General features: G+C 41.8%; 2 protein-coding genes and 1 long non-coding RNA gene across 5 annotated transcripts in view; 1 reads left to right on the top strand and 2 right to left on the bottom strand.

Annotated features, from left to right (window-relative positions):
* The first annotated feature begins 214 nt into the window (after positions 1-214).
* LOC106084922 (uncharacterized) overlaps positions 215-23,636 on the top strand; it is a 132,462-nt gene continuing 109,040 nt past the window's right edge. Inside the window, exon 1 of one of the 3 annotated variants that reach the window (XR_009397140.1) lies at positions 215-403. This is a non-coding gene — a long non-coding RNA (uncharacterized LOC106084922). Of the gene's footprint in view, positions 404-12,013; positions 12,284-18,072; positions 18,186-23,636 lie in introns of those variants that run through there. The other 2 variants (XR_001220886.2, XR_001220885.2) reach the window with 2 other exon arrangements.
* Positions 5,361-17,399, bottom strand: LOC106084920 (actin maturation protease). The gene is made up of 3 exons (XM_013248889.2): positions 16,311-17,399; positions 5,850-5,946; positions 5,361-5,783 (listed from the first exon to the last, which is right to left on the bottom strand). The coding sequence occupies exons 1-3, from the start codon at positions 16,895-16,897 to the stop codon at positions 5,562-5,564; spliced, it is 906 nt and encodes a 301-aa protein (XP_013104343.2). The 5' UTR covers positions 16,898-17,399; the 3' UTR covers positions 5,361-5,561.
* LOC106084921 (U6 snRNA-associated Sm-like protein LSm3) lies at positions 6,148-10,857 on the bottom strand. Its single transcript, XM_013248890.2, has 3 exons — positions 10,617-10,857; positions 10,434-10,544; positions 6,148-6,377 (listed from the first exon to the last, which is right to left on the bottom strand). The coding sequence occupies exons 1-3, from the start codon at positions 10,635-10,637 to the stop codon at positions 6,201-6,203; spliced, it is 309 nt and encodes a 102-aa protein (XP_013104344.1). The 5' UTR covers positions 10,638-10,857; the 3' UTR covers positions 6,148-6,200.

Genomic DNA, 23,636 nt, shown 5'->3' with positions numbered 1-23,636 from the left:
GCAAATTACCTGCAAATTTCAGCGATTTCATTTTGCTTATTTTGTACCACACATGTAATGCATTATAAAGCGACTGACTTTAGACAGCTTTCTATATACAAACATACAACCTGAAGCCCTATCATAATTCATATCAGTTTCTGTTTTTCATTTCGTCGTTTCCATTTGAGTGGCTAACAATCTTTTGTGCATTTCTCATTGCAGATACATCTGTAAAGAAGAGTGGCCCACAGCCGAGCAAAATTGTTACTACACATGGGCACTGCTGACACTACAATTTATTGTGCCACTGTCAGTGCTTATTTTTACCTACACCCGCATCGCATTAGCCGTTTGGGGCAAGAGACCACCAGGCGAGGCAGAAAATTCCAGAGACCAACGCATGGCAAGGTCAAAACGAAAGGTAAGTCCATTGGTTTTCCCACAGCCAGCCAGTTGCGCTCAATGAAGCATGTGGAAGGGGAGGGAATTTCAAATTACAGATTAATTTGTAGCACGTAGTTTCAGTTTTAGTTTTTGTATAATATCGCCAACAAAAACATATTCCTAGATAACGAAGCTAATGCTACATCACCAACCAGCTTTAAAAAGAGAAACAAAGAAGAACTACAGAATTTCAGGTTTTACTGCAAGCACTTAAGTAAATGTGCAAAGCTTATCTCAATTAGTTATAAACTTCTTATTGGTATCTGTAAGCACATAAATTGTTTAAAAAAAAGGACTATAACTAAAACGTCCATTTTTGAAGGGAGGGATTTTAGGACTTGAGGATAGTTGTATGCACTTATATTGTACATGTGACAGAAATTACACTGATCACATCATTAGATCAATGGTGATCATGGCAGCAATTGTCCCAAACAAACTACATGGACATAAATAGTGAATCCAAATTGGCGTCTATTGGACATAAACACTGAAAATAAAAGCTTTGGCTCGGCCATATTATCAAAATACGACATTTATTGATCATGGCGGGTTTATTGATCATTGACCATCATCAATAGAATGCAAACAGGCCCTTATACACAAAATACTCATCTTTACCGCATACGAAGTTCCTTTAGAGTTTACCTAAAAAAAGTGACTTCTACATTAATAAGTGATAAGTGATGACTAACCATCAACAATAAGGGGACGTGTAACATAGCTACAGCAAAAATGGTACTTAAGGAGTATGGGGAGAGCAAAGAATTCTTGGCATAGCCTTTTCAGAGTACATAAATCCAAATTGGGAATTAATTTTAGAATTGATAAAGCGTACAAAAAGCCTGAACAATAGGGCGGGTTTATTTGTATGGATGAAAAAAAAAAAAATAAATAAAAAGCATATGACAACAAGTAAAAAGGCGTTAAGTTCGACCGGGCCGAACTCCACCACCTCCGGTATATATGTAAATCACATATCATCAAAATCCGGTGAAAATTGCATACCTTATGTCCCATACCAGTTATATCGAAATATGATCCGATCTGGACCAAATACTAATAAGTACAAGTCATTGTTCAAGTCATTGTTTTAATACCATATTCGTTTTCTAATCTCCAATACCTTTCCTTTGATACCCTTATTGTGCCCATGTGCGGCAAGGGGGAGGGTCCACCTCCACCAGATATCTAAAAATTATATAGCCTACGTTTTCTTCCAGAAAAACGTACACAATCTATGAAAGTTTTAAGAAAATCGGCTCAGCCAAGTATCATATAGTCATAATGGGTCTAATGACGTTTTTTTAGGGGTGGCGTGACCCCCTATACTTCGATCGAAATCTACTCCCAAATACCTTTCATTTGAGCCCCATATTGAAATGAACGTCCAATACGTCTGTTTGGGGAGAAGTTTTGGTGTTGGGGCGGCCCGATGGGTACTTAAACTCAAATTTTAATACCACATACGTATTCTACTCTCCAATACCTTTAATTTGATACCTATATTGTCCCGATCGGTCCATTTTTGATTTTGGGTTGTGTTTTTGGCATAAGGGAGAGGGTCCGTCCCCATTCCATTATCAATAAATTATAAAGCCTATTCCTACTTCCTGACCATATTCGCAATCTACTCCCGAATACCTTTTATTTGAGTCCCATATTGACATGATCGTCAAATAAGCCTATTTTAAGGGGTTTTGGGGCTGGGGCGGCCCTCCAGGTACTTGGACCCAACTTTTATTATGAATTTCGTACTCTACTCTTGAAAAGGTTTCATTTGAATTCCATGTTATCCCGATCGGTCCACTTTTATTTTTGGGTAGTACTTTTGGGGAAGGGTCAGCCCCCTTCCGACATCAAAAAATTATATAGCCTAAGTTTCCTTCCAGACCAACCTACACATTCTGTGAAAATTTCAAGGTAATCGGTTCAGACGTTTTTTAGTCTATACGGAACAAACAAACGAACCGACAGACAAACACAAATTGAATATTATATATTAGATATAGACACAACACACAAACAGCATAGTCTGGATAGCATAGCATGGGGCCACACCTCACCAAATGCAGATACAAACTAACGGCATTGGAATTTCGAATTTGCCCACGAACATTCCATCACCTCTTTAAGGAAAATGTTTTTACTATGCTTAAAACATCAGAAATGTCGCCAGGATTAGGAGGGAATAACCATCGCCTAACACATTTTTCTTTTTATACCTCCAACATACCTATGCCGCCATTCAGTTTGTAACTACTTGTTGTTGTTGTAGCCACATTTTCAAGTGGAGGTGGCGATCCTCGTCAAGCTCGTAGCGGTCCAAAGGAGCGATCGCCGCGGGAACAAGGTGGCCATTGGTTATTTAAAGGCGCCAATAGTTCGCGTTGTCATATCGAGCATCATAGGCTCTCAGTATTTGCGTAAGAGCCAGTGCCGCCCGCCCTTCCATTGAGTCCCTCCGCTCGATACCGCTGATTGTTCGCGACTGCCGTTGCAGCTACTCCGTATAGAGCATTCCACTATCCGCATCCTGTGGACGCGCCCGGTAGCTCGCATCTCTAAGATTCTCGTGGCCGTAATAAGCACCACACATATCGGACCTTAATGTCCGAGCTTATGTGGTGCTCACAACAATCCCGTGCCGGGTGTAACATCTTGTCGTCCTGCAGAGTCTTTTTAATTTTGGTGGAAAGCGGCTTTGGTGGTAGGTGTTGATTTGTGCTTCTCGGAATTTTTCCAGGGTTTGGCGATGAGAAGGAGACTTATTCCTCTATAGTTGGCACATTCCGTCTTGCTTGCTTTCTTGTACACAAGGCATAGTACGATGAGGTCCCAATCATAGGGTATGCGTTCTTCAATCCAGATTGCGCAGACAAGCTGACGCCTCTGGTCTTAAAGAGTTCGACGGGTAACCCGTCGGATCCTGCTGCCTTGCCAAGTACGGATTTCGTGGCATTTTCCATGGAGTGGGCAATGGATTGCCACTGTGTCGTAATATCATCGGGACAAATCGTTCCCTAGAACGATTTTTATATCATGGGCGGGACAGTGGTCATATTCCCTTTCTAGGCGCTCGTATCCTTTGTCTGTTTGTCGAAGCATGGGCGCAAATAAGGCTGATGTTAAAGAATTTGGCCTTTATGCGGATTGTGGCTGGTTTCTCTTCCACCGGAGTAAACTTGGAGAAAAGTACCACAAATCCATAGCCAAATTCATGCTTCGTCTCAAGGCAGCTATAACATGGGGCGTTGTTGTTGTTGTAGCAGTGTGTTGTACACTGAGACGGCAGCCCTTGCCGATGCAGGACTTCATCGGGTTAATCCGGTACGTACAACCGGCCGCCTTGCCATCATCAATAGGCGTTGATGTGGAGCCTTGCCATGTAAAAATTGCAAATTTTACCCATGAACATTCCACTAAGCAACAGGGAAAAACTTTCCACATATTAATGAGTGAAGTCCGATAAGGGGTCTCCTTTTTATAGCCGAGTCCGAACGGCGTGCCGCAGTGCGACACCTCTTTGGAGAGAAGTTTTACATGGCATACTACCTCACAAATGTTGCCAGCATTAGGAGGGGAAAACCACGGCTGAATATTTCGCCAGGATTAGAACCCAGGCGTTCAGCGTCATAGGCGGACAGGCTAACCTCTGCTCAACGGTGGTCTCCGGAGCCTTGCCCTGTACTTCTCCAATACATCCGCCAGTGCATATACTAACCTCGTCTTATGCATAAATACTACTAAGTAATGTAGGTCGTTTTGGAATTGTCCACGCTTACATAAAGCTCCCGTATAAACCGATTTACAGATTGTAACTCTTGAGGCTTTCGAGAGCGCAATTCTTTTCCGATTTGCCTGATGAAACCTCCCAGCCAAAGCTTGCAAAAAGCGTGACAAATACGTTCCATGGTGGGCGGTATAGAAGATTCAGCCCCGCCCAGTTGAACACGGCTTTGTTTTTTTTTCTATTCATTTCAAGATTTGAACCCAAGCTTCTATAGGCGGAAGCGTGACGGTAGCCTCCAACTAATCGCACTCGCTGAGTTTAATATGTAATCGGGGAGAGACAATTTTTAGACTATTATTGTTGTTGTTTAGCCACATTAGCATGTGGAGGTGGCTATGATCGTGAAGCATGTGGAGGTGAGCAAGCTCGTAGGACATGATGCGCAGTGGTTATTTAAAGGCGCCAATAACTCGCCTTGTCATATCGAGCATCATGGGCACTCACTATTTAAGCAAGATCCGATGTCGCCCGAGCTCTCACTGAGACTCTCCACTCGATACCGCTGATTGTTCACGACTGCAGTTGCAGCTATTCCTTAGGTAGATAAATTTCTGTTTTTCTTCCCAAATCAGTCAGTTTTTCGATTTTTTCCTTATAACCGATTTAATGTTAGACTCATGTTTTAAAGTGAAAAACTAGAATTTTTCGAGACGTCCGAGCTCTCACTGACACTCTCCACTCGATACCGCTGATTGTTCACGACTGCAGTTGCAGCTATTCCATAGGTAGATAAATTTCTGTTTTTCTTCCCAAATCAGTCAGTTTTTCGATTTTTTCCTTATAACCGGAAGCTCGATTTGATTTTAGACTCATGTTTTCATGTGAAAAACTAGAATTTTTCGTTGATTACGATTTTGACTTACCATACCACAGGTCCTGAAAGAGATCAAGAAAAACAGATAGCGATACAATTTGAAAAATCATCCGTCAAAATTTAAATTTGGTGACAACTTTCTATGTAAGTTACATTTCCAAAAAAGACCCTCATTACATTGAAGAATTAAAACATATATAAGGTAAGAAAAAATTCCATGAAAATTATGTGAGCGTCTCACCTGGTCATTAAACAGCTTAAAAAATGACATAGAAAAAGATCTGTTATTAAAAAAAATATATATATTTATTTTTTATATAAATATGACAAACACCATTTTCCACGAACGTAAAAGACATGTAAAAATATTTCACATTAATCATGTTTGGCTATGGCAAGGTATGACATAAAAAACATAAAAATTTTGAGCAAAAAAAAATAAATTAAAGTTACACAAATGGCTTGAGACTGTATACAAAAAAACTAAAATCGTTGTAAATCGAATATGTAGGACAATTAAGACATATTCTAACTAATCGTTGTTACTTTAAACGGCAGACCTTTAACAATAATGGCACGTTCTCTTAAACCTAAATTACCACCTATGCCACCAGGTGGCAAAAGAAAATCACAATCGGGATAACCTTTTGGCTGGGCAAATTCAATTAAATTTGCATTGCTATCACTTAAGGATTGTAAAGACCAAACGGCAAGATTTTTAGCTTTACCATGACGAGCTATTACGAAGAACTATAAAAAATGAAGCTGTATTAGAAATCAAAGATATTTTTGTTGAAAGAACTCAATTGAAATTACCTCATCGTTTTCCTTAATCAAGTAGCCGATTACTAAAGCCCAGTGGGCTTTATGACCTGATTTTAAGCATGGTGAATGATTGTAGTCCGGATCATAGCTAAAGTTTTATGGGGTAAGAAAATATTTAACGAAAACCATTGGATTGGAAGTGAGAGAAGTTCAATAAAGTTAACTAAGAAATGTGGTTGACCGGCTCAAATTGCAGAATTCCATGTTAGATAAAAACCCCAAAAAATAAAAAAAAATCAATTATAACAAATTACCCGAAATAACATTTTTGAACAAGAATGAACTCATATAAGAGTATTTAAAATCATTTAATATTTATTTAGAAAACTCTCTTTCATATTATTAACCAACCCTCATGGGTGGTGATACTAAAATTACACCATCTCCTCTGACAAACAACATGGGTATTGTTCGTTTTGTAGTTTTGTAAACTTCTTCGTAGGTTTCTTCATCGATTTCAACTGTTGTGACGGTCTCTTCAGCATCACCTAGCACCATGTTTAAATGTTGATCGAAAGCCTAGAACAGAAATATTTTCGCTATAAAACTTTTATATGTTAATTAAAATTGTAAAAGTTTTATATGACGTATACTTTACATCTTAGATAGAAAAAATAAACTTAACGCCAAAAACGGTCTAAGGGGTTAACATCTCAATCCCATGACACGCATGCCAACCGGTTGCACGTACCGGACTGAGCCGATGGAGTCCTTCATCGGCAAGGGCTATCCACAACTTGGGACAGCCTATCCGACTTTGTTAGTTCCAGGCCCGTCAAATGGTGGCGGGAAGTAAGGCGGCTGTCTAGCTAGGCAGCGTTGCTGATGACTGTTATGAACACCCTTTGCGATCTCTTTAATAGATAGACACATTCTAGAATGGCTAAGCGAATAAAGCATAAAACGATGCTATGTGTTGCAGGGGGACCAAGGCCCTATGGGCGAGTTTCTTGCGGAAATGAAGGGTCCCTATGTTGGGGCTAAGTCAAAATAAGCCCGGGCTTCAAGGGTCATTGTCATTGTCCAACAATAGCAGGGAGAAGACAAAGGCTTTTATGTGTCAATCATTCTAAGCTCTCTTGTTTTAGCCCTACTTTCTTGCACTGCGATACACTTTATCTGCATGCATACTGCTCAACCCTACCTGGCATGTTGCTTATTTTGCATTTTCTCTTACGTATCGATGGTTTTGGAATATAAAGATCCAATCTGACATATCTGAAGTTGTTGTTGTTGTAGCCACATTTTCATGGGGAGGTGGCGATCCTCGTCAAGTTCCTGTAGGTGAACAAGTTCGTTCCAATCCAAAGGACTTATCGTCGCGGGAACATTTGTGGTCATTTGTTATTTAAAGGCGCCATTAACTCGCCTTGTCATAGGCACTCAGTATTTATGCAAGAGCCGGTGCCGCCCGACCTCTCACTGAGACTCTCCGATCGATACCGCTGATTGTCCGCAACTGCCGTTGCAGCTTCTACGTATGGAGCTTCCGCCCGGTAGCTCGCAGCATCTTGTGACAGCACCACACAGATTGGGCCTCAATGCTTCGGCCTGTGTGGTGCTCCCAGCTATCCCATGTGAGTTTTGTTGTATCTTTCATCTTGATTCTGTCGTGTATCCAGATCCAGCAACTCTGCGACTAAGGTGCGGTGTGTTCAAAGGTATCTGGATTTGACACGTGTAGGGAGGTCAATTTCTTCAGGTGCAAAGGAAGGTGGCTATTCTCCAAGGACCGCATTCACCCGGTAGCTATTCACCGCATCTGCTACCGTTGTCTAGACCCTCTTGTTCTACAAGTTCTCTCTTGTTGCGCTGCAAATCAAGCTGTAGGTCATGTAGATCCACCATAAAGCTTCTCGCCGTTGGATACCTATCTACAGTGCCGGAGATGGCACCCCGCCTTTGAGAACTCCGTTTCATTCTACGGTGTTTCGATTTTTTATCCCTAAATTCAACAAATGCCTGGCGACCACACAGATAATTCGCCACCCAGCGTTTCAGGCGGGAGGGACGTATTGGCGATGTCCTCAAAGAGTTTGGCGTCCTCCCTCTTCCTCGGATCTACGACTCCCTCTTCCTCGGATCTTTTCCAGATTCCAGTAGCGGGATAATTCTCCCGATTTTTCAGATGTCGGGTACTAAAAAGAGTGTTCAAAGACAGGTTGAGGACCGTTGTAAGGTACTCGACTCCAGGTTGATCTAGATTCTTAACCATCAATGTAGAGATTCCGTCGGGGCTCAACGCCTTGGATGATTTGGTGCCTCGGATGACATTCGTAACTTCGCCCACGGTAAATTGTGATGGCTGTCCATCGGCTCGGAGACCACGGAAACGGCGAATGGTTCTCCTCTTAGCCCTGTCACTTTCGGGATGGACAATAAATTGATGGTTGAACAATCTGGCGCACCTCTTCGGTTCAGTCACGGTTATGTTGCTAAAAGTGACTGAGGTCCTGTCGTCCCGTCCACCGGGGTTCAAGAGAGAGTTAACAGTAGACCACAACTTGCCTAAATCGGTAACTAAGTTACATTGCTCCAGCTACAAACTTATGTTAGTTGACTACCCTGGTAATTTCCCTATTCAGCTCGCCAATTCTGGGATAAATGGGGTCCATGCAACGAATCCTATCATGCTCGTCTGCGAGTAACACTGCCTGCGCCGGTAAATTGGGCCGCACTTAGAGTATTCGACCAGCTGATATAAAGCGAGCGGCTGCTGCGTTGATGATGTCTCGAAATTTTCTCTCGGCAACTAGCCCATTTGAGAGGGGTGTCAGTTCACTGAAGCGGCGATTGGTTTTCTCTCTGAAGCCGATGCGATCGGCCTTCTTTTGATTGATAAACGTTCGACGTTCAGAGATTATGAAGTTTGGTTATGAAGTTTGGTGGTGAGAATTATGGGGAGGTGATCTGATCCTAAAGAAATGACGGCTTGCCAGGTTACGTCACTCAGGAGATCAGAGGTTGCAATGGAAATGTCTGGCGAGCTGCTACACCTCCTCGTAATCCTAGTGGGGGCATCCTCATTCACCGTGCAAAATGTGAAGCCTTCAATCTGCTCCTCCAATGCTATGCTCCGCTGGTCGTTACCTAGGGGAAAATGCCATGGAACGTGATGCGCATTAAAGTCTTCTAGAACCAGACGACTATGGCAACACAGTAGCCCACTTATGTCGGGCTTGTGAGCTTGGCCATTAACTAGGTCACAACTACCAACCTGCGGAATGTACACTTTGTGTAGCTCTATCTCGGCAGTACCGGACTTGACTGCTATCCCCATGCAATCCATGTTGGTGTCACTAGATGGGTCTATACTGCACGGAATGGTGCATCACGAAGGGCAATCCCCCTCCTCCATTCCATAAGTGATTCTTACGTAGCCCATTGTATCCGTGACAATTGTGCATCAGATGTTGGTTGCCTTTGTTTCCTGGATCGCTGCAACCAATATGTTCTTCCCACTCATAAAATCCACATTCTCGTCGATCTTGTCCTGGCACTGGCCTGTTAACATTGGGAATGGGATGCTGCTGTTGCGTATAATGCCGCACGGGGGGATACATAGGCCAACAACGAGGACGCAGAAGGCGACGACACTTGTGACCCACTGCTGTCTATGTTGAGTCGGAACCTTGCATCATATTCAGTGGGACTATACTCCAGTAGCGAAGTAGGACCAGAGCAAGAACGGAAATGTACCCACTCCATGTACCGGTTACACCTCGTTGACACCGACTGATGATGCGAGGCGGTTCTGGCAAACCAAACAGAACCAAGGTTCGGAGTTCTTTTCAATCACAGGATGAAGACGAACTCTAGTCCCCAGATGTAGCTACAGAAATCTTGCAGCTTCAATTGTGGTAGTAACAAAATTGTTGCTGTTGCCACATTTGTATGTGGAGGTGGAGGAGCGGATTGATCCGATGGAGTATTTCATCGGCAAGGGATGCCTTTCAGTGTACAACACACTGCTACAACAACAAAAATCGCAACTTGTGTAAATCCGAAACACTTATAGCTTTAACTTTTGTCCACTGTGATGGGCCTACCTGACGACCTTGTAAGGTACTAAGCCATATAAAAACTTCTCCCAATAGAGGTGTCGCTTTGCGGCACGCCGTTCGGACTCGGCTGTAAAAAGAGGCCCCGTATCATTAAGATTAAAACTTGAATCGGACAGCCATCATTGATATGTGAGAAGTTTGCCCTTGCTCCTTAGCACTGGACAATCATCCTTTGTCAAAACTATAACGCGCGACGGCTATTATTATAGTTAACAAAATAAGAATGACTTTTCAAGGTTAATGGAGTGTTCTTGGACAAATTTACATCCCCTGTTCCTTAATGTAATGTTCATGGGAAATTTAGTAGTTTAGCAAGAGGTTCCGCTTATAGCATTTTTTGTTTTCTCTTTTCTTTAATATTTCCTATCATTCATGTTTCTAGTGTTAGTCAACTGCCTCTGGCAAAGATGTATGCATTTATGACTTGTTGTATCTCCCAACATAAGACTTATTGTATTTGGGAACTTTTTCCATCAAATATATGTAGGTTAAATTTTAGATAAAAACTTACATGTAGACGTCCTCGTAGCTCCCGTTCATTACGCATTTTAACGTAAACTTTTTCATCCAAGCTGAGACGTATCAAATCCAGGGGCTCTTTGACCGGCAAAACAACTTGAGTCTATACAAACGAGGAAATACACCAAACATTAGTTTTTCTTCATTTGTTTATATGCTATTAATGATTACATACTTGTTCTTCTTCTGTGGCCATTTTATTTTAATTATTTATACTGTTCTTTTATTAATTTTAAAGAATTTTTGTGACACAAATGCTAAACGATTTGTTTGCAAACGCTAGCTAAGCCTAACCTCACAAAACGGTGTGCGAATGTCAGAAACAGCTGGGCTGTCTATAATCGATAAAAAGAAAGTATGGTAACACCAAAAAGTTGTAGGTTGGTGTCTAGGGTAAACACTCGTGAAAAGAAACCAACTGCCATACAGAAATGGAACGTTGATTTTAAATGTGTATATTCGAACTTGCTTGCAGCTATTTATTTACGCATTTGTCATGGCACCCGATATTTGTCCGGGAGCAAAATTTTAAACGAATACTTGAGTAATTTGCGTTTATTATGAAGGAACGACTAATCTTTATTAGACATATATTTAAAATAGATATTTTGAACAGTTTTGCAAGCATCAGTTGTTTATAAACAAAACATACATATAATATATCACCACTGATATATATGAGGTATTAAAAGTATTGAGTAAACAACATATTAAATTCAAAATATATGTATATTCCAAAACAAAATATTTCGAATATAGGTATTTAAAATATTTACAATATCTAATTCCCAAAAATAACTAAAAATTTATTAACTAAACAATCATTCCTCATTTTTTTTGGTATAACTGTTAAATTTATATTTAAATTACATTTAAGTGGAGTGGAAAAAGAGTTACCAAAAGCGAATTGAGAACTTCATAAGTCAGAATGATATATGTGACAACAAATGGGAAAAACGTTTTTCCCATTTTTAGCAAGTTGTGATTCTGCAGTTCTTAGTTTTGTAGCAAATGGCCAAATTTTTTGGTGGGATTCGAATCCCCGACCACCGCATTAATAACCCTTGTATTGTACTAACTTGGCTTCCGTGGTCTCGAGGCTTTCCCTAACAATCGTTCAGTGAACATGACTAGTGACTGCCTTCATCGCCTCTTAACTGTATCGGTACACTCGTGAATCTACCTGAATCAGTAATAATGTTTTTCAATGAAATTTTGTGAAGTAGTATGCTTGGTTATGACACTGAGCGCCTGGATTCGAATTCTGACGAGAACATCAGAAAAAACTTCAGCGGTGGTTATCCCCTCCTAATGCTGGTGACGTTTGTGAGGTACTATGTCATGTAAAAACTTCTTTCAGAAGAGGTGTCACATTGCGGAACTTTGTTTGGACTCGGCTGTAAAGAGACGCCCTGGATTTAAGCTCCGATTCGAAGCACGGATTTCAAGCTCGCATAAACGTTAAAGACAATGCCGTTCCGAAATGCATAAACTAACGACGAGTGCAATTTCCATTATTAGATAATCAGGTGAGGGATGGTTTGCTAAAGAAAGTAGAGTGAGTGGGCCACACCGATTGTGGTAGTAAGAAAGAAAGACAATAAAGTACGAATCTGCGGGGATTATAAGATAACAATCAATCCTGTATTAGTAGTTGATAAACATCCATTGCCAACAATAGACAGTGGCAAAGATTGATGGAACAAGTGTTGGCCGACATTGCTGGTGTTAAAGTGTTTTTGGACGAAATGAAGGTGACAGCCAGAGATGACATTTTTCATTTGGAGCGGTTGGAAGAAGTACTAAAAAGATTGGACACGTACAACGTGAATGTAAATCTGAGTAAGTCCGAATTTTTACAACAAAGTATAGAATATTGCTGCTATGTAAGATTGAATGGATTTAATGGAAAATTTGCCAGCTACTATCAAAGGATTATGCGAGGCAACGAAGAAAGACATGGAGGTAAAGCGATTATTTGATTTCAAGATTCGGCTGCGTAGATCGAAAGACAATGGTAATGCCGGCGCATTGTCGAGATTGCCCATACCGGAAACCAGCAAGACTATCAGCGAAGTGGATCAGATTGAAATGGATTTAATCGAAAATTGTCCAGTTACTGTCAAAGAATTGTGTGAGGCAACGAAGAAAGACATGGAGGTAAAGCGATTATTTGACATGGGAGGAAGTGTGAGGCAGTGAACTGTGATCGTGCCTGTCCGTGATTGAATTAGGATTCTTCGCGGCTCAAGTGACGCTCCCGACTCATGAAATCGCTTTAAAGAGATAAGTTCTCAAAGAAATGAGAACCTAAAGTGGAACTCCTTTTGACTGCCAGTGTGAGACACACACACAGCAGATGTTCTGTAACGACTTCTTCTTTGTTACTGGCAACCTTCAGTCTTTTAGCATGTTTTTCGATCAGACAATGACCTGTCATGACGGACACTATGACTGAAACGTCAGTACTAGCCAGCCACAGCAAAGCGGTAGACCTCTGCATGTCTAGATTATATCTTAGCCATTCCACCACTTGGGAATATTTAAAAAAAAAATCGAACCTGTTTGTCAAACGTCGTGCCGCCTATAGCATACCGCCATGCCGCATATCCATTCCCCAGCAAAACAGAAGATGGCTCAAAGTAAAATGAGCGCTATATTTCGGACTCCCTTAGTTTTAGGCCAATAAAGGTGCCTATCTCGAGACAATCCTTCTTTCCCCAGAGATCAGCACCGGAATCTGATTTTGTTGCAGTTGTGATTAGTATCGCGAGCGGGATTTCACTCACTCAGGAAGAATTTTAATTCAGATAAATAGGTGAGAATCGGCCGAACAACCGTAGTAAACAGTCAGCGTATCATTTCTGACCCCAACTCCTTTTCGATTTGCGACAGGAGTAGAGCGCATTCAGTTTCTTTTGACCCTTTCCCCGACTATCTTTCTGCCAATAATCAACCCCAGGTACTCAGCCTCCTGTGAAAACAGCAGCTCCACCAGGACAGATCCCTGCAAACATCCAGCTTTCGCCAAATGGTGGGAAGCCCATGCTAACCTAGACAGCTCCTTAAACATCCACTCAAAGGTGTTAAAGGTTAGTTGTCATTGTCGTCCCTCTAGTATGACCATTTATTCGCGTTGGCAACGACTTTCAACCTCTCTCTCTCGACAGACTTCAAAATCCTATTGTTAACCAGATGTCACCAAAGTGGGAATAAAAACCGTCATTGCGGTGTTTCTCTAATCACAATCTTCCTAATGTTGTAGGAAGGTATTTAGAGTCTAATGGCCTTCTTAGCGACCAACAGTGTGGGTTCTCATGGCACTTCTGTCGGAACTTTGGAGTTGCTCAATCCACCAGTTTGGTGAGAGCAAGGTTGTGCCTCTAGACATCTCCAAGGCATTTGATAGGGTCTGGCACGGTGCACTACTATTAAAGCTTGTCGCATTTGGTGTCGGTAAAGGCTTCGTTCGATTTATTTCAAGTTTTCTCAGAGATCGTAATATTCGAGTCGTTATAGATGAGTTCTCATCCAATGAGCATAAATTGACCACAGGTGTGCCCCAGGGCTCTATTCTTTCTTCTTCTCTTTTTTTCTTATTTTCATCAACGATCTGTTGGGTCAGACATCGAATCCGATCTACTCATTTGCGGATGACAGTTATCTCTCTCATTCGTTCTCATTCGACCATAGGCCGAGTCTTCCAGAGATTATGGACAAGAGGCGGGTTATGGACGATACACTCTGCCAGTATTTGCTGGCCATTTCTGAGTGGGGTCGAATGAATTGAGTCGATTTTAAGGCACGGAAGACTCAGTGCTGCTTGTTGTCACACAAACGATTCGCTGACCCATTACAATCATCTTTGTCTATTAACGGTATAGATGTTGAGCAGTCAGAAGCTCTTGATGTTCTGGGCATGAAAATACAAAATGATGTCCATTGGGCTAAACATGTATTTGAAGTGCCGAAAGAAGCATTCAAGTGTTTAGACTTCCTTAAACGGTGTAAGGTGTATGGAGGCCGCCGTAGCGCAGAGGTAAGCATGTCCGCCTATGACGCTGAACGCCTGGGTTCGAATCCTGGCAAGACCATCAGAAAACATTTTCAGCGGTGGTTTTCCCCTCCTAATGCTGGCAACATTTGTGAGGTACTTTGCCATGTAAAACTTCTTTCCAAAGAGGTGTCGCACTGCGGCACGCCGTTCGGACTCGGCTATAAAAAGGAGGCCCTTATCATTGAGCTTAAACTTGAATCGGACTGCACATCCTTGATATGTGAGAAGTTTGCCCCTGTTCCTTAGTGGAATGTTCAAGGACAAAATTTGCAATTTGCAAACGGTGTAAGAATTACTTCACTGCGTCTGATCTTCTTAACATCTACAGCAATTTCATAAGGCCGAAAATGGAGTACAAGTCACATGCATGGGCTGGAGCTTTAAAATCATTCCTGGAGCTACTGGACCGAGTACATGGGAGAGCGATGGCGTTAGTTGGGGACAGTGGGGTATCCAACTCTATTGCCTCCCTTCATCATCGTCGCAATGTGGGTTGTTTGGCGCTATTCTATCGGTACTTTCATGGTGTGTGTTCGTCTGATATTCGTCTTCGTATTCCTGATGTAAGAATGTATGTTAGGGATATTAGATATTCTAGGAACTCACACCCGTTTGTAATTGAATGGCCAGCGGACCGCACATTGCATTATAGAGAGAATTCTTATGTCACCCGAACCGTTCGTATGTGGAATCGACTTTCGGCTAATTTTTGTCCCACCCACTATAACAACCAGATATTTAAGACAAATGGCGATAAGCACTACACCCATTTCCCCCCTCTAAGTCCTAATTTCCTTTCGCCAACGCAATGCGCTGCATTCATAGGGGACATCCCCTTCGTGTTGGCTGACAGAAAAAAAATATCATTTTTATAGCCGAGAACAAACTTCGTGCGGTTCTGCAATACCACTGCATAGAGAAGTTTAACATGGTTGAAGGTGTCATATATGTCGCCAGCGCCTAGGATTTTAAATAATGCATTATCTCTGGTAGCTATGTTGTTGTTGTTGTAGTAGCAGTGTGTGGTACACTGAAGCGGCAGCCCTTGCCGATGAAGGAATTCATCGGGTCAATCCGGTACATACAACCGGCTGCCATGGGATTGCTCTGGTAGCTATGTTATTACCTTGTGGAACTATGTGGGAACCTTTTTGGCAGTCTGCCAGTACAATGTTTTGCATTTTCCTCCATTTTTGCTATATTGCCTTATATTCTTGTGGTAATTTTAAAAAGTATGAGAAATATATATGTATTTGTTTTGGTGATTTTTCCTCACAAATTGCACTCTATGCGTTGGCCATGATATATGTACATAGGTATGTCTGTTGTTTTTTTATTTCATATTGTTGGTGTATTAAAACATCTTTTGGTGCCCGCCTCCAAGTTTTTATAATCTATGAGCTGATAGCATTTTCAAATGCTATAGTACTCGTATGTATATGAAAATACGATGTGGGTGTTTTTGAGAAGAATCGTATATTGACCCTATTGGCGCTATTCAAGACGCTATTCACATTTCATTGCTAGGATTTATTTTTGCAGGACATGTAATACGACAACCAAGCGCCATTTATAAAAAAATCATATTAGGGGTGTGTCGCATATTGACCTTAATATACCCTTATTTTTATATTTTTGAAACACTTCTATTGAAGCTTGTATGCAACTCGCCAGGCACGCTCTTGCCAACGAAAAAAAAACTGCTAGCTATTTGACATCGAATGTATAAACACATACATATATGCACAGATACTTACATACATATGCTAAGTATTCTATAAATAAAATCATTGGTCTTTTGAAAAAGGATACGGTACAAAAACACATGCTCCCTGCTGCAGAGCTTCTCTAACCTTGGCACAATTTAGACGACCTTCATGTATTTGACATTCGATTGGTGTCTGCTGTGGTTTTCTTTCTTTTCCACAGCCATTCATTTCTATGCCATTGGCACACTGCTGCAACAATTGTTGATCCCCATTGCTTTCGTTGTTGTTATTATTGTTGTTGTTGTTGTTGATGAGGGGCATATAATCACAGATCAATTGATACAAATCGCGAGCACTAAACATCTCACCATTGTAGGTGTAATTTCTTTCTTTAGCTTCTTTTAGTACAACGCATGGCGGCAACAGTCGTCCCCCAAACAGCATGCTGACCGCAGTAAGACCACAAGTTGGACCCACTTGCAGTATGCTGTCAATATTATTAAAGGCACATGATTTGGGTTTCTTCAGCGCACAAATGCGTGCCAGAAAACAAGCTTTTTGCAGCTCCGGATGATCGATAGACCATAAACAACCCTCCAAGAGTGGAGTGCCTTGGCGTGTAGTGGATTTATTTGCACATCTAAAGACATTTGGCGGGGCAGGTGGGGGTGGTATGGCGGTGTTCGACATATGCCAAAATGTTGCGTCGTCGTCGTTGTTGCTTTTGCTTTACACACGTATTATATAATTTATTACAGAAATTTATTTTATTTGTAGGTAAGAATGCACTCTGATTGTAGGCAGGTCATTTAATTTTTTTTACGCACACACAAACGGCACCGATGACACACTTCCACTTGTTCTAAACAGAAAAGCAGGCAATCACTCACTCACTCACTTCACTGCCAATGACATTGTTTGTCTTCCAATTCTAGCGTTCTCTTACATTTTTGGTGTCGTCCACTTTTCGGGTTTGTTTCATTTGTTTTCCTCAGCTATTCTTTCCCGCTAGCATGGGAGCTTTCTCTCCGCACAATTTAACACAATAGAAATGAGATAAAAATAAACAAATACAATTTTGCGTTTTTCATCCGCTGCTGGTATTTTACGGATTGGCAAACAAACATCAGATGTTACCAACACAGCTGTTTGGCCTCATGTAATTTATTGGGCTTGCCAGATGGTTAGATTGGAAAGAGCACTTTGAATAGGTGGGTAACAGTGTAACGGGCGAAAAACACTGGCCACAAGATTAAGCGTTACGAAGCCATACGGGCGGTAAAAAAACTCAATTATTAGGAAAAATAAATAGTAAGAGGCGGGTTTACGCACCATTTCAGTCGGGTTTACATACTGAGATCTATCCAGCAGGATCAGTAGTAGTCAAGGTCGTAGCCCCGCTCCTACGCAAAGCCTTAAAATAGGTTGACTTGACAGTTCAAAAAAGGAAATCTATCAAATAAATCTATTTTAAATCTACATTAAGTTTTGTGAATACTGGTGTTTAACTAAGTTTTACATAAATGCTTTCATACATAATTTTCTGCTCCGTTGTAGTTATTCATTCAGTATATACATATTCAGCGAAAGCTGTATTTGGTTTATAATATTTATTTGTTGTTGTATATTTGTTTTTTTAGTACCCATTTAAACTTTTCAAACAATTAATTTAAGTTCAAATTTAAAATGACGTTTTGCAATTTTTAAATCGTTCTATTGTTGCCAACAATCATTTTACCATCTCAACATACCGAATACTTAATTCGGTTTATGCTATCCCAAATAAGCAATCACGGTGGCAACACTTGATGCTAACTAATATCTGGCAATGCTGCCAAGTGTTTTTGGAGCCCAATAACGGAGCTCAGTTAATAAACAAACGCCAAAATTAACAAATCGGGAAGTGGTGAAATAAAAAGAAATTTGTATTAAACTAATGAAAATTGTGTGAAAAGTGTTGCAAAATGTGCGCAGTAAGGTAAGTTTCTCCAAATAACTACTTATAAATTAATTCTTGAAAGATTTGCTGAAAAAAAACTTAAAACCAAGGTTTTACAAAATGGTTAGAAATAGCAAGCACCACACAGGCCGGAACATTGAGGTGCGATCTGTGTGGTGTTCATTGCTGTCACGAGAAGCTTAGCTGCGAGCTACCGGGCGCGTCCACAGGTTGCGGATAGTGGAATGCTCCATACGGAGTAGCTGCAACGGCAGTCGCGAACAATCAGTGGTATCGAGCGGATAGTCTCAGTGAGAGGCCGGGCGGCACTGGCTCTTGCACAAATACAAAGTGCCTATGATGCTCGATATGACAAGGCGAGTAAATGGCGCCTTTATATAACCAATGGTCGCCCTGTTCCCGCTGCGATAGGTCCTTTGGACCACTTGCTTAACTACAGGCTTGACGAGGATCGCCACCTCCACATGAAAATGTGGCTACAACAACAATAACAAAAAGCAGTTTTATACAGGTTTGGAATTTCCCAGAATAGAAAGATATAGTATACCCATGTAAGTAAAAATTCAGTTACCTTGATCCCAGTAATGTATTTTTCCAAGTCCGTTTTTTAGGCATATGCCAGTGGCACCCCTTGAATCTATAAGTGTTGAAAGTTGACCTTGAGGAAAAATGCCCCAATCCATGTAATATACTTTTGCAGGTATTAAATGAAAGGTAGATCGGATTTCTGTTCCTTTGGTCAAAATTAAAAGGTGTAGTAAAGGGGATTTGCCCTATAATGTGTATTTTTTTGCCTCCAACTTAGACAGTATGATACTTGAAACAAAGTTTTAATAGGCTTTTGGAAAGACTACGGTAGCGCCACACCTACCTGGCGCGTCCACAGGTTCCGGAAAGTGGAATGCACCATAGGTTTGCGGAGTAGCTGCAACTGCTATCGCGAAAAATTAGCTGTTTCATATGGAGAGTCTTAGTGCAAAGCTGGGCAGCACCGACTGTTACTAAAATACTGAATGGTGTCATACTTTATATGATAAGGTGAGCTACAGGCGTCATTAATAACTAATTGCTATTAGGTTTTCCCGGTGATTGGTCCTACGGGCCGGAAAGAAATCCACATGCAAATATGTAATCGCAGCAACAGCAGACTTTTCGGTTGCATATGGATCATTGTTGTTGTCGAACGCACGCATGTAGGTTAAGAGGTTCTTTTTTGTACGAAAAAAGGGAAAATCAGATGTTCGCGCTATAAACTGCATTTTACCTGTAACATAGGCAGTATGGTTCTCAAACAAAAGGTTCGATAGGTTTTTTTGGTTGAACGCACCCGTGGGAAAACAAATGCTTGATACATCAGACATTTATTTAAGGCTTTAGAGCGTTCGACGACTTATTAATGGATCCTTTAAGTTGGTCATCTCGGGTGTACAGAATTTTGTTTTGAAGCGGAAACGTTAATTCGTAATGATTTTTCTAAATTTCTTAATTCATCCCCACTGCAGCGTAGAGGTTAGCATGTCCGTGTATGAAAATGAACAGCTGGGTTAGAATCCTGGCGATAACATCAGAAAAAATTGTCAGCGGTGGCTAACAGTTATGGTACGGACGTAGTATGCCATAACGGGCGGCACGCACGACACCATACTATGACCAAACCATAACTCACTCCTTATGCAAAAACTTCAAATCATAGAGGTGTCACACTGCGGCACGCCGTTCGGACTCGGTTATAAAAAGGAGATCCCTTATTATTGAGCTTAAATTTGAATCGGATAGCAGTCATTGATATGTGAGATGTTTGCCCCTGTTGTTGTTGTTGTTGTAGCAGTTTATTGTGTACTATCTTTCGTCTGCTTGATTCTGTTGAGTGTCAAGACCCAGGAACTCCGCGACTAAGATGGGGTGCGTCCACAGGGATCTGGGTCTGAGTCGAGTGGGTCTGGCCGGGCAGTTAAACAGGTGACGTGTATCGTGCGGTCCCTGGTTACAGTCGGGACATACATCTTGCACGTCGGCATCAATCCTAGCTCTGTGGGAATTGAGGCGGCTGCATCTGCCGGAACGTAATTGAGCCAGAATCACTCTGGTTTGCCGGGGGAGGTCGATTTCTTCGGGTGCAATGGGTGGCGGTCGTACTCCAAGGACTACATTCACCCGGTAGCCAGTTAACGCGTCTGCTACCGTGTCTGCATGAATGTTGTTCAGACCCGCTTGATATGCCGCTTGATCTAGAGGTTCTCTCTTGTAGCGCTGGACCTCACGCTCTAGATCATGTAGATCTACCTTAAGGCTTCTGGGCGGTGGGTATCTATCCACAAGATGATGATTTGGATGATTTCTGCGATAACAGCCCAAAAGGTATTGCTTAGACAGCATGTAGTTATGTCTTCGCACTGGTAGGATCTTTGTCTCCTGGTGAAGGTGGTCCACATGAGAACTAAGGAGGCAGCCCGTCGCAGTTCGGAGGGCGGCATTCTGACAGATCTGAATATTATTCCACTGCGTGTCACAAAGCTGACGTGACCACACTGGCGCTGCATAACTTACCACAGACCGGCCAATTGCTTTGTACGTGGTCAACAAGGTTTCTTTGTCTGCACCCCAAGTGCTGCCAGCGAGTGTTTGCCCCTGTTCCTTAATGGAATGTTTATGGGCAAATTTGCATTTGCAATCCCTTTGTCGTGCCAGCTCTAGGAATTTGGTTGTTCCAATTGGGACGGTCCATAGTCATTTTAGTTGATTTTTACGGGTTAGTAAATAGTTGAAGTTAAATTTCAATCAAACAGCACTCATTGATATGTGAGAAGTTTTCTCCGATTTCTTAATGAGAAATTTTGCATGTTAAAAGTTGATTGATGCCATGGGGTCCTGTGTTGAATGCATGACAGACATCACGGATGGTATCGTCCAATCCCTTTTCAGTTTAGTTTCGAGTTCAGTTGACACACTGGATCTTAATAGGACAATTGTAGCAGTGGTCTTTCTTGTCATCTGCAGTGGTTATTGGCGACCAAGGACTATATTTGAATGCTTTGATAATGTCGAATTGGCTACAGCATCCTTCTAAATATTCCGCAAGCCCGTTCTGTATGAGATGGTTGTAAGTGAATCGGCGTGGTGTCTGAAGGCTTCTCTAAACATCTAGATACTCTTACTGACATTTGTCGGTGGGTGATCCAGCTCGGCGAGTTGAAAATTTGTGTGATATCTCCGATGGCAGCACAGGAAAAACTTTTAGAGAGAAGTTCACAACGAGCTTTAAGTATTAGACTTGCTCTCCTCGTCTAAATGGTCGATGTTTGGCATTAAGAGGCAGTCCGAGACAATCCTTAGGGTGTGTTTTGGCAGGTCTGCGGTTTGTTGTTGTTGTGGCAGTGTATTGTGATTATCTTTTGTCTGATTCACTTTGTTCACTATCCAGATCCAGGAACTTTTCGACTAAGATGGGGTCTGAGTCGAGTGGCTCTGGCTGGGCAGTTAAACAGGTGACGTCTGTCGTATGGTCCCTGGTTACAATCGGGATAGTCTGGTCGAGTGGCTCTGGCTGGGCAGTTAAACAGGTGACGTCTGTCGTGTGGTCCCTGGTTACAATCGGTATAGGTCCAGCTAGGTGAGTTAAAAATGCGTGTGATATCTCCGATGGCAGCACAAGAAAAACGTTTATAGAGAGAAATTCACAATGATCTTTAAGTATTAAGGATCTTGGTCTGCTCGTCTAGATGGGAGATGTTTGGCAATAAGAGACAGTCCGAGACGATCTTTAAGGGAGCGTTTTAGCAGGTCTGCAGGTTGTTGTTGTTGTAGCATTGTATTGTGCTTTTTTTTTGTCTGCTTCATACTATTGACTATCCAGATCCAGGAACTCTTCGACTAAGATGGGGTGCGTCCAGAGGGATATGGGTCTGAGTCGAGTGGCTCTGGCTGGGCAGTTAAACAGGTGACGTGTGTCGTGTGGTCCCTGGTCACAATCGGGATAGGTCTGCAGGTATTCCCACTGCTCACTCCTGCGGCCGAGGTATTGGTGCAGCCCGTAATAAAGGGAGCGAGCTCCAAAGAGAGAGAGAGAGAGAGGAAGAGAAAAATATGAAAGGCTATGTTGACATTAAGCGTGGTGTGTTTGTGCGGTTTTGGTGGACAGTCAAAGAATTGCCTGGGTTTATAAGGTGAATGCGCACTGTGTGAAGATGAATCCCGGCACATGATGACTATGACTGCAGTCGCGGACGATCAGCGGTATGTAGTGCAGATTCTTAGCTAGAGGCTGGGCGGCACCGGCTCTTGCTTAAATACTGATTGGCTATAATACACGATATGACAAAACGAGTTATTGGCGCCTTTAAATAACCAATCGCCATAGTGTTCCCGTAGCGATTGCTCCTATGGACCAGAACGAGCTTGTCAGGGATCGTTTCTTCCATATGTAAATGTGACTACAACAACAACAATATTAATATGCTATCTATCCCCTCATCTTAAATAGCTTGTCGAAATTCTCAACACCTTATAAGGTAATGGCTGTTAGTGCAACTGCTTTAGTGCCCCTTTATTACCTCCAACACTGGTGTCTTGGATCCACATCTGAATGTTTTGCAAATTCCAAAGCTCTTCTCTTAAGTCAAATCTGACATATAAAGTTTTTTGCGACGACGCTCTCTTAATCTATCGTGATTAGGCTGCTTAACGTCTCAATGCATTGTTGGTGCGTAAGTTGGCTTGTAAGAAGATGATGTGCATCCTTACAGACAGTATCTAATAGTTGTGATGCTGGTATTCATCAGGTGTCTAGGAATGACACCACGTTGTTAGTGTAGCCGCAAATTGGCAGAGGGAGGGTGAGCAGGAGCATATTTTAGGATGGATCGGCCAAAAGTGTTACAAGCTTAAGGACGAACGATGTTGCTGAATAATGTTGCTGTCCACATAATACTGTCTTTAACTATGCCAGCTTTATAGATCAACAGCCGGTGTCGCCCGGCCTCTGTGAGACTCTCCAGCCAATACCGCTGGTTGTCCGCGAAGTTCCAGCCCGTGTTGTGCTCACAGCTATCTCGTGTCGGGCTGTATTTGGATATAGATGCAATATAGACCGCTCTTCCGATTTCTATTAAAATTACAATTGTGAGTTGTTTCTTAACCAACGAATGCATTACCCAATATGGTCTAGAAAAGCAATTTTTGGTTATAGCAGCATATAGGCCGACTTCCCGATTTAATTTCTTAGGCCCTTAAAAGGCGTATTTACTTTCCTATATCGAAGAAACTTGGAACAACAATGAGCTTCTTTGTACCCCATGCACGCTATTAATAATATTCATACCCACAATCCAACATGTCGGTGGGTATCCGATCTTAATGCGTTTTTTATACCCACCACCGTAGGGTAGGGGGTATATTCATTTAGTTATTCCGTTTGCAACACATCGAAATATAAATTTCCGACCCTAAAAAGTATATATATTTCGGATCGTC

The sequence above is a fragment of the Stomoxys calcitrans genome, chromosome 2 (assembly GCF_963082655.1).
Source record: "Stomoxys calcitrans chromosome 2, idStoCalc2.1, whole genome shotgun sequence".
Taxonomy (NCBI): domain Eukaryota; kingdom Metazoa; phylum Arthropoda; class Insecta; order Diptera; family Muscidae; genus Stomoxys; species Stomoxys calcitrans.
The sequence above is the reverse complement of the archived record's forward strand: the minus strand, read 5'-3'. Positions and strand labels throughout refer to the sequence as shown.

What these genes read in the sequence shown, in the direction of transcription:
- LOC106084921 (XM_013248890.2), bottom strand. Translation starts at nt 10,637, where the DNA reads ATGGCCACAGAAGAAGAACAA. An exon ending in TGGCCACAGAAGAAGAACAA is followed by an intron (nt 10,545 to 10,616) that starts GTATGTAATCAT and finishes TCGTTTGTATAG; the next exon opens with ACTCAAGTTGTTTTGCCGGT. An exon ending in AGCTACGAGGACGTCTACAT is followed by an intron (nt 6,378 to 10,433) that starts GTAAGTTTTTAT and finishes TTTCTGTTCTAG; the next exon opens with GCTTTCGATCAACATTTAAA.
- LOC106084920 (XM_013248889.2), bottom strand. Translation starts at nt 16,897, where the DNA reads ATGTCGAACACCGCCATACCACCCCCACCTGCCCCGCCAAATGTCTTT. An exon ending in GGAGCATGTGTTTTTGTACC is followed by an intron (nt 5,947 to 16,310) that starts GTATCCTTTTTC and finishes ATAAAACTTTAG; the next exon opens with CTATGATCCGGACTACAATC. An exon ending in TGATTAAGGAAAACGATGAG is followed by an intron (nt 5,784 to 5,849) that starts GTAATTTCAATT and finishes CATTTTTTATAG; the next exon opens with TTCTTCGTAATAGCTCGTCA.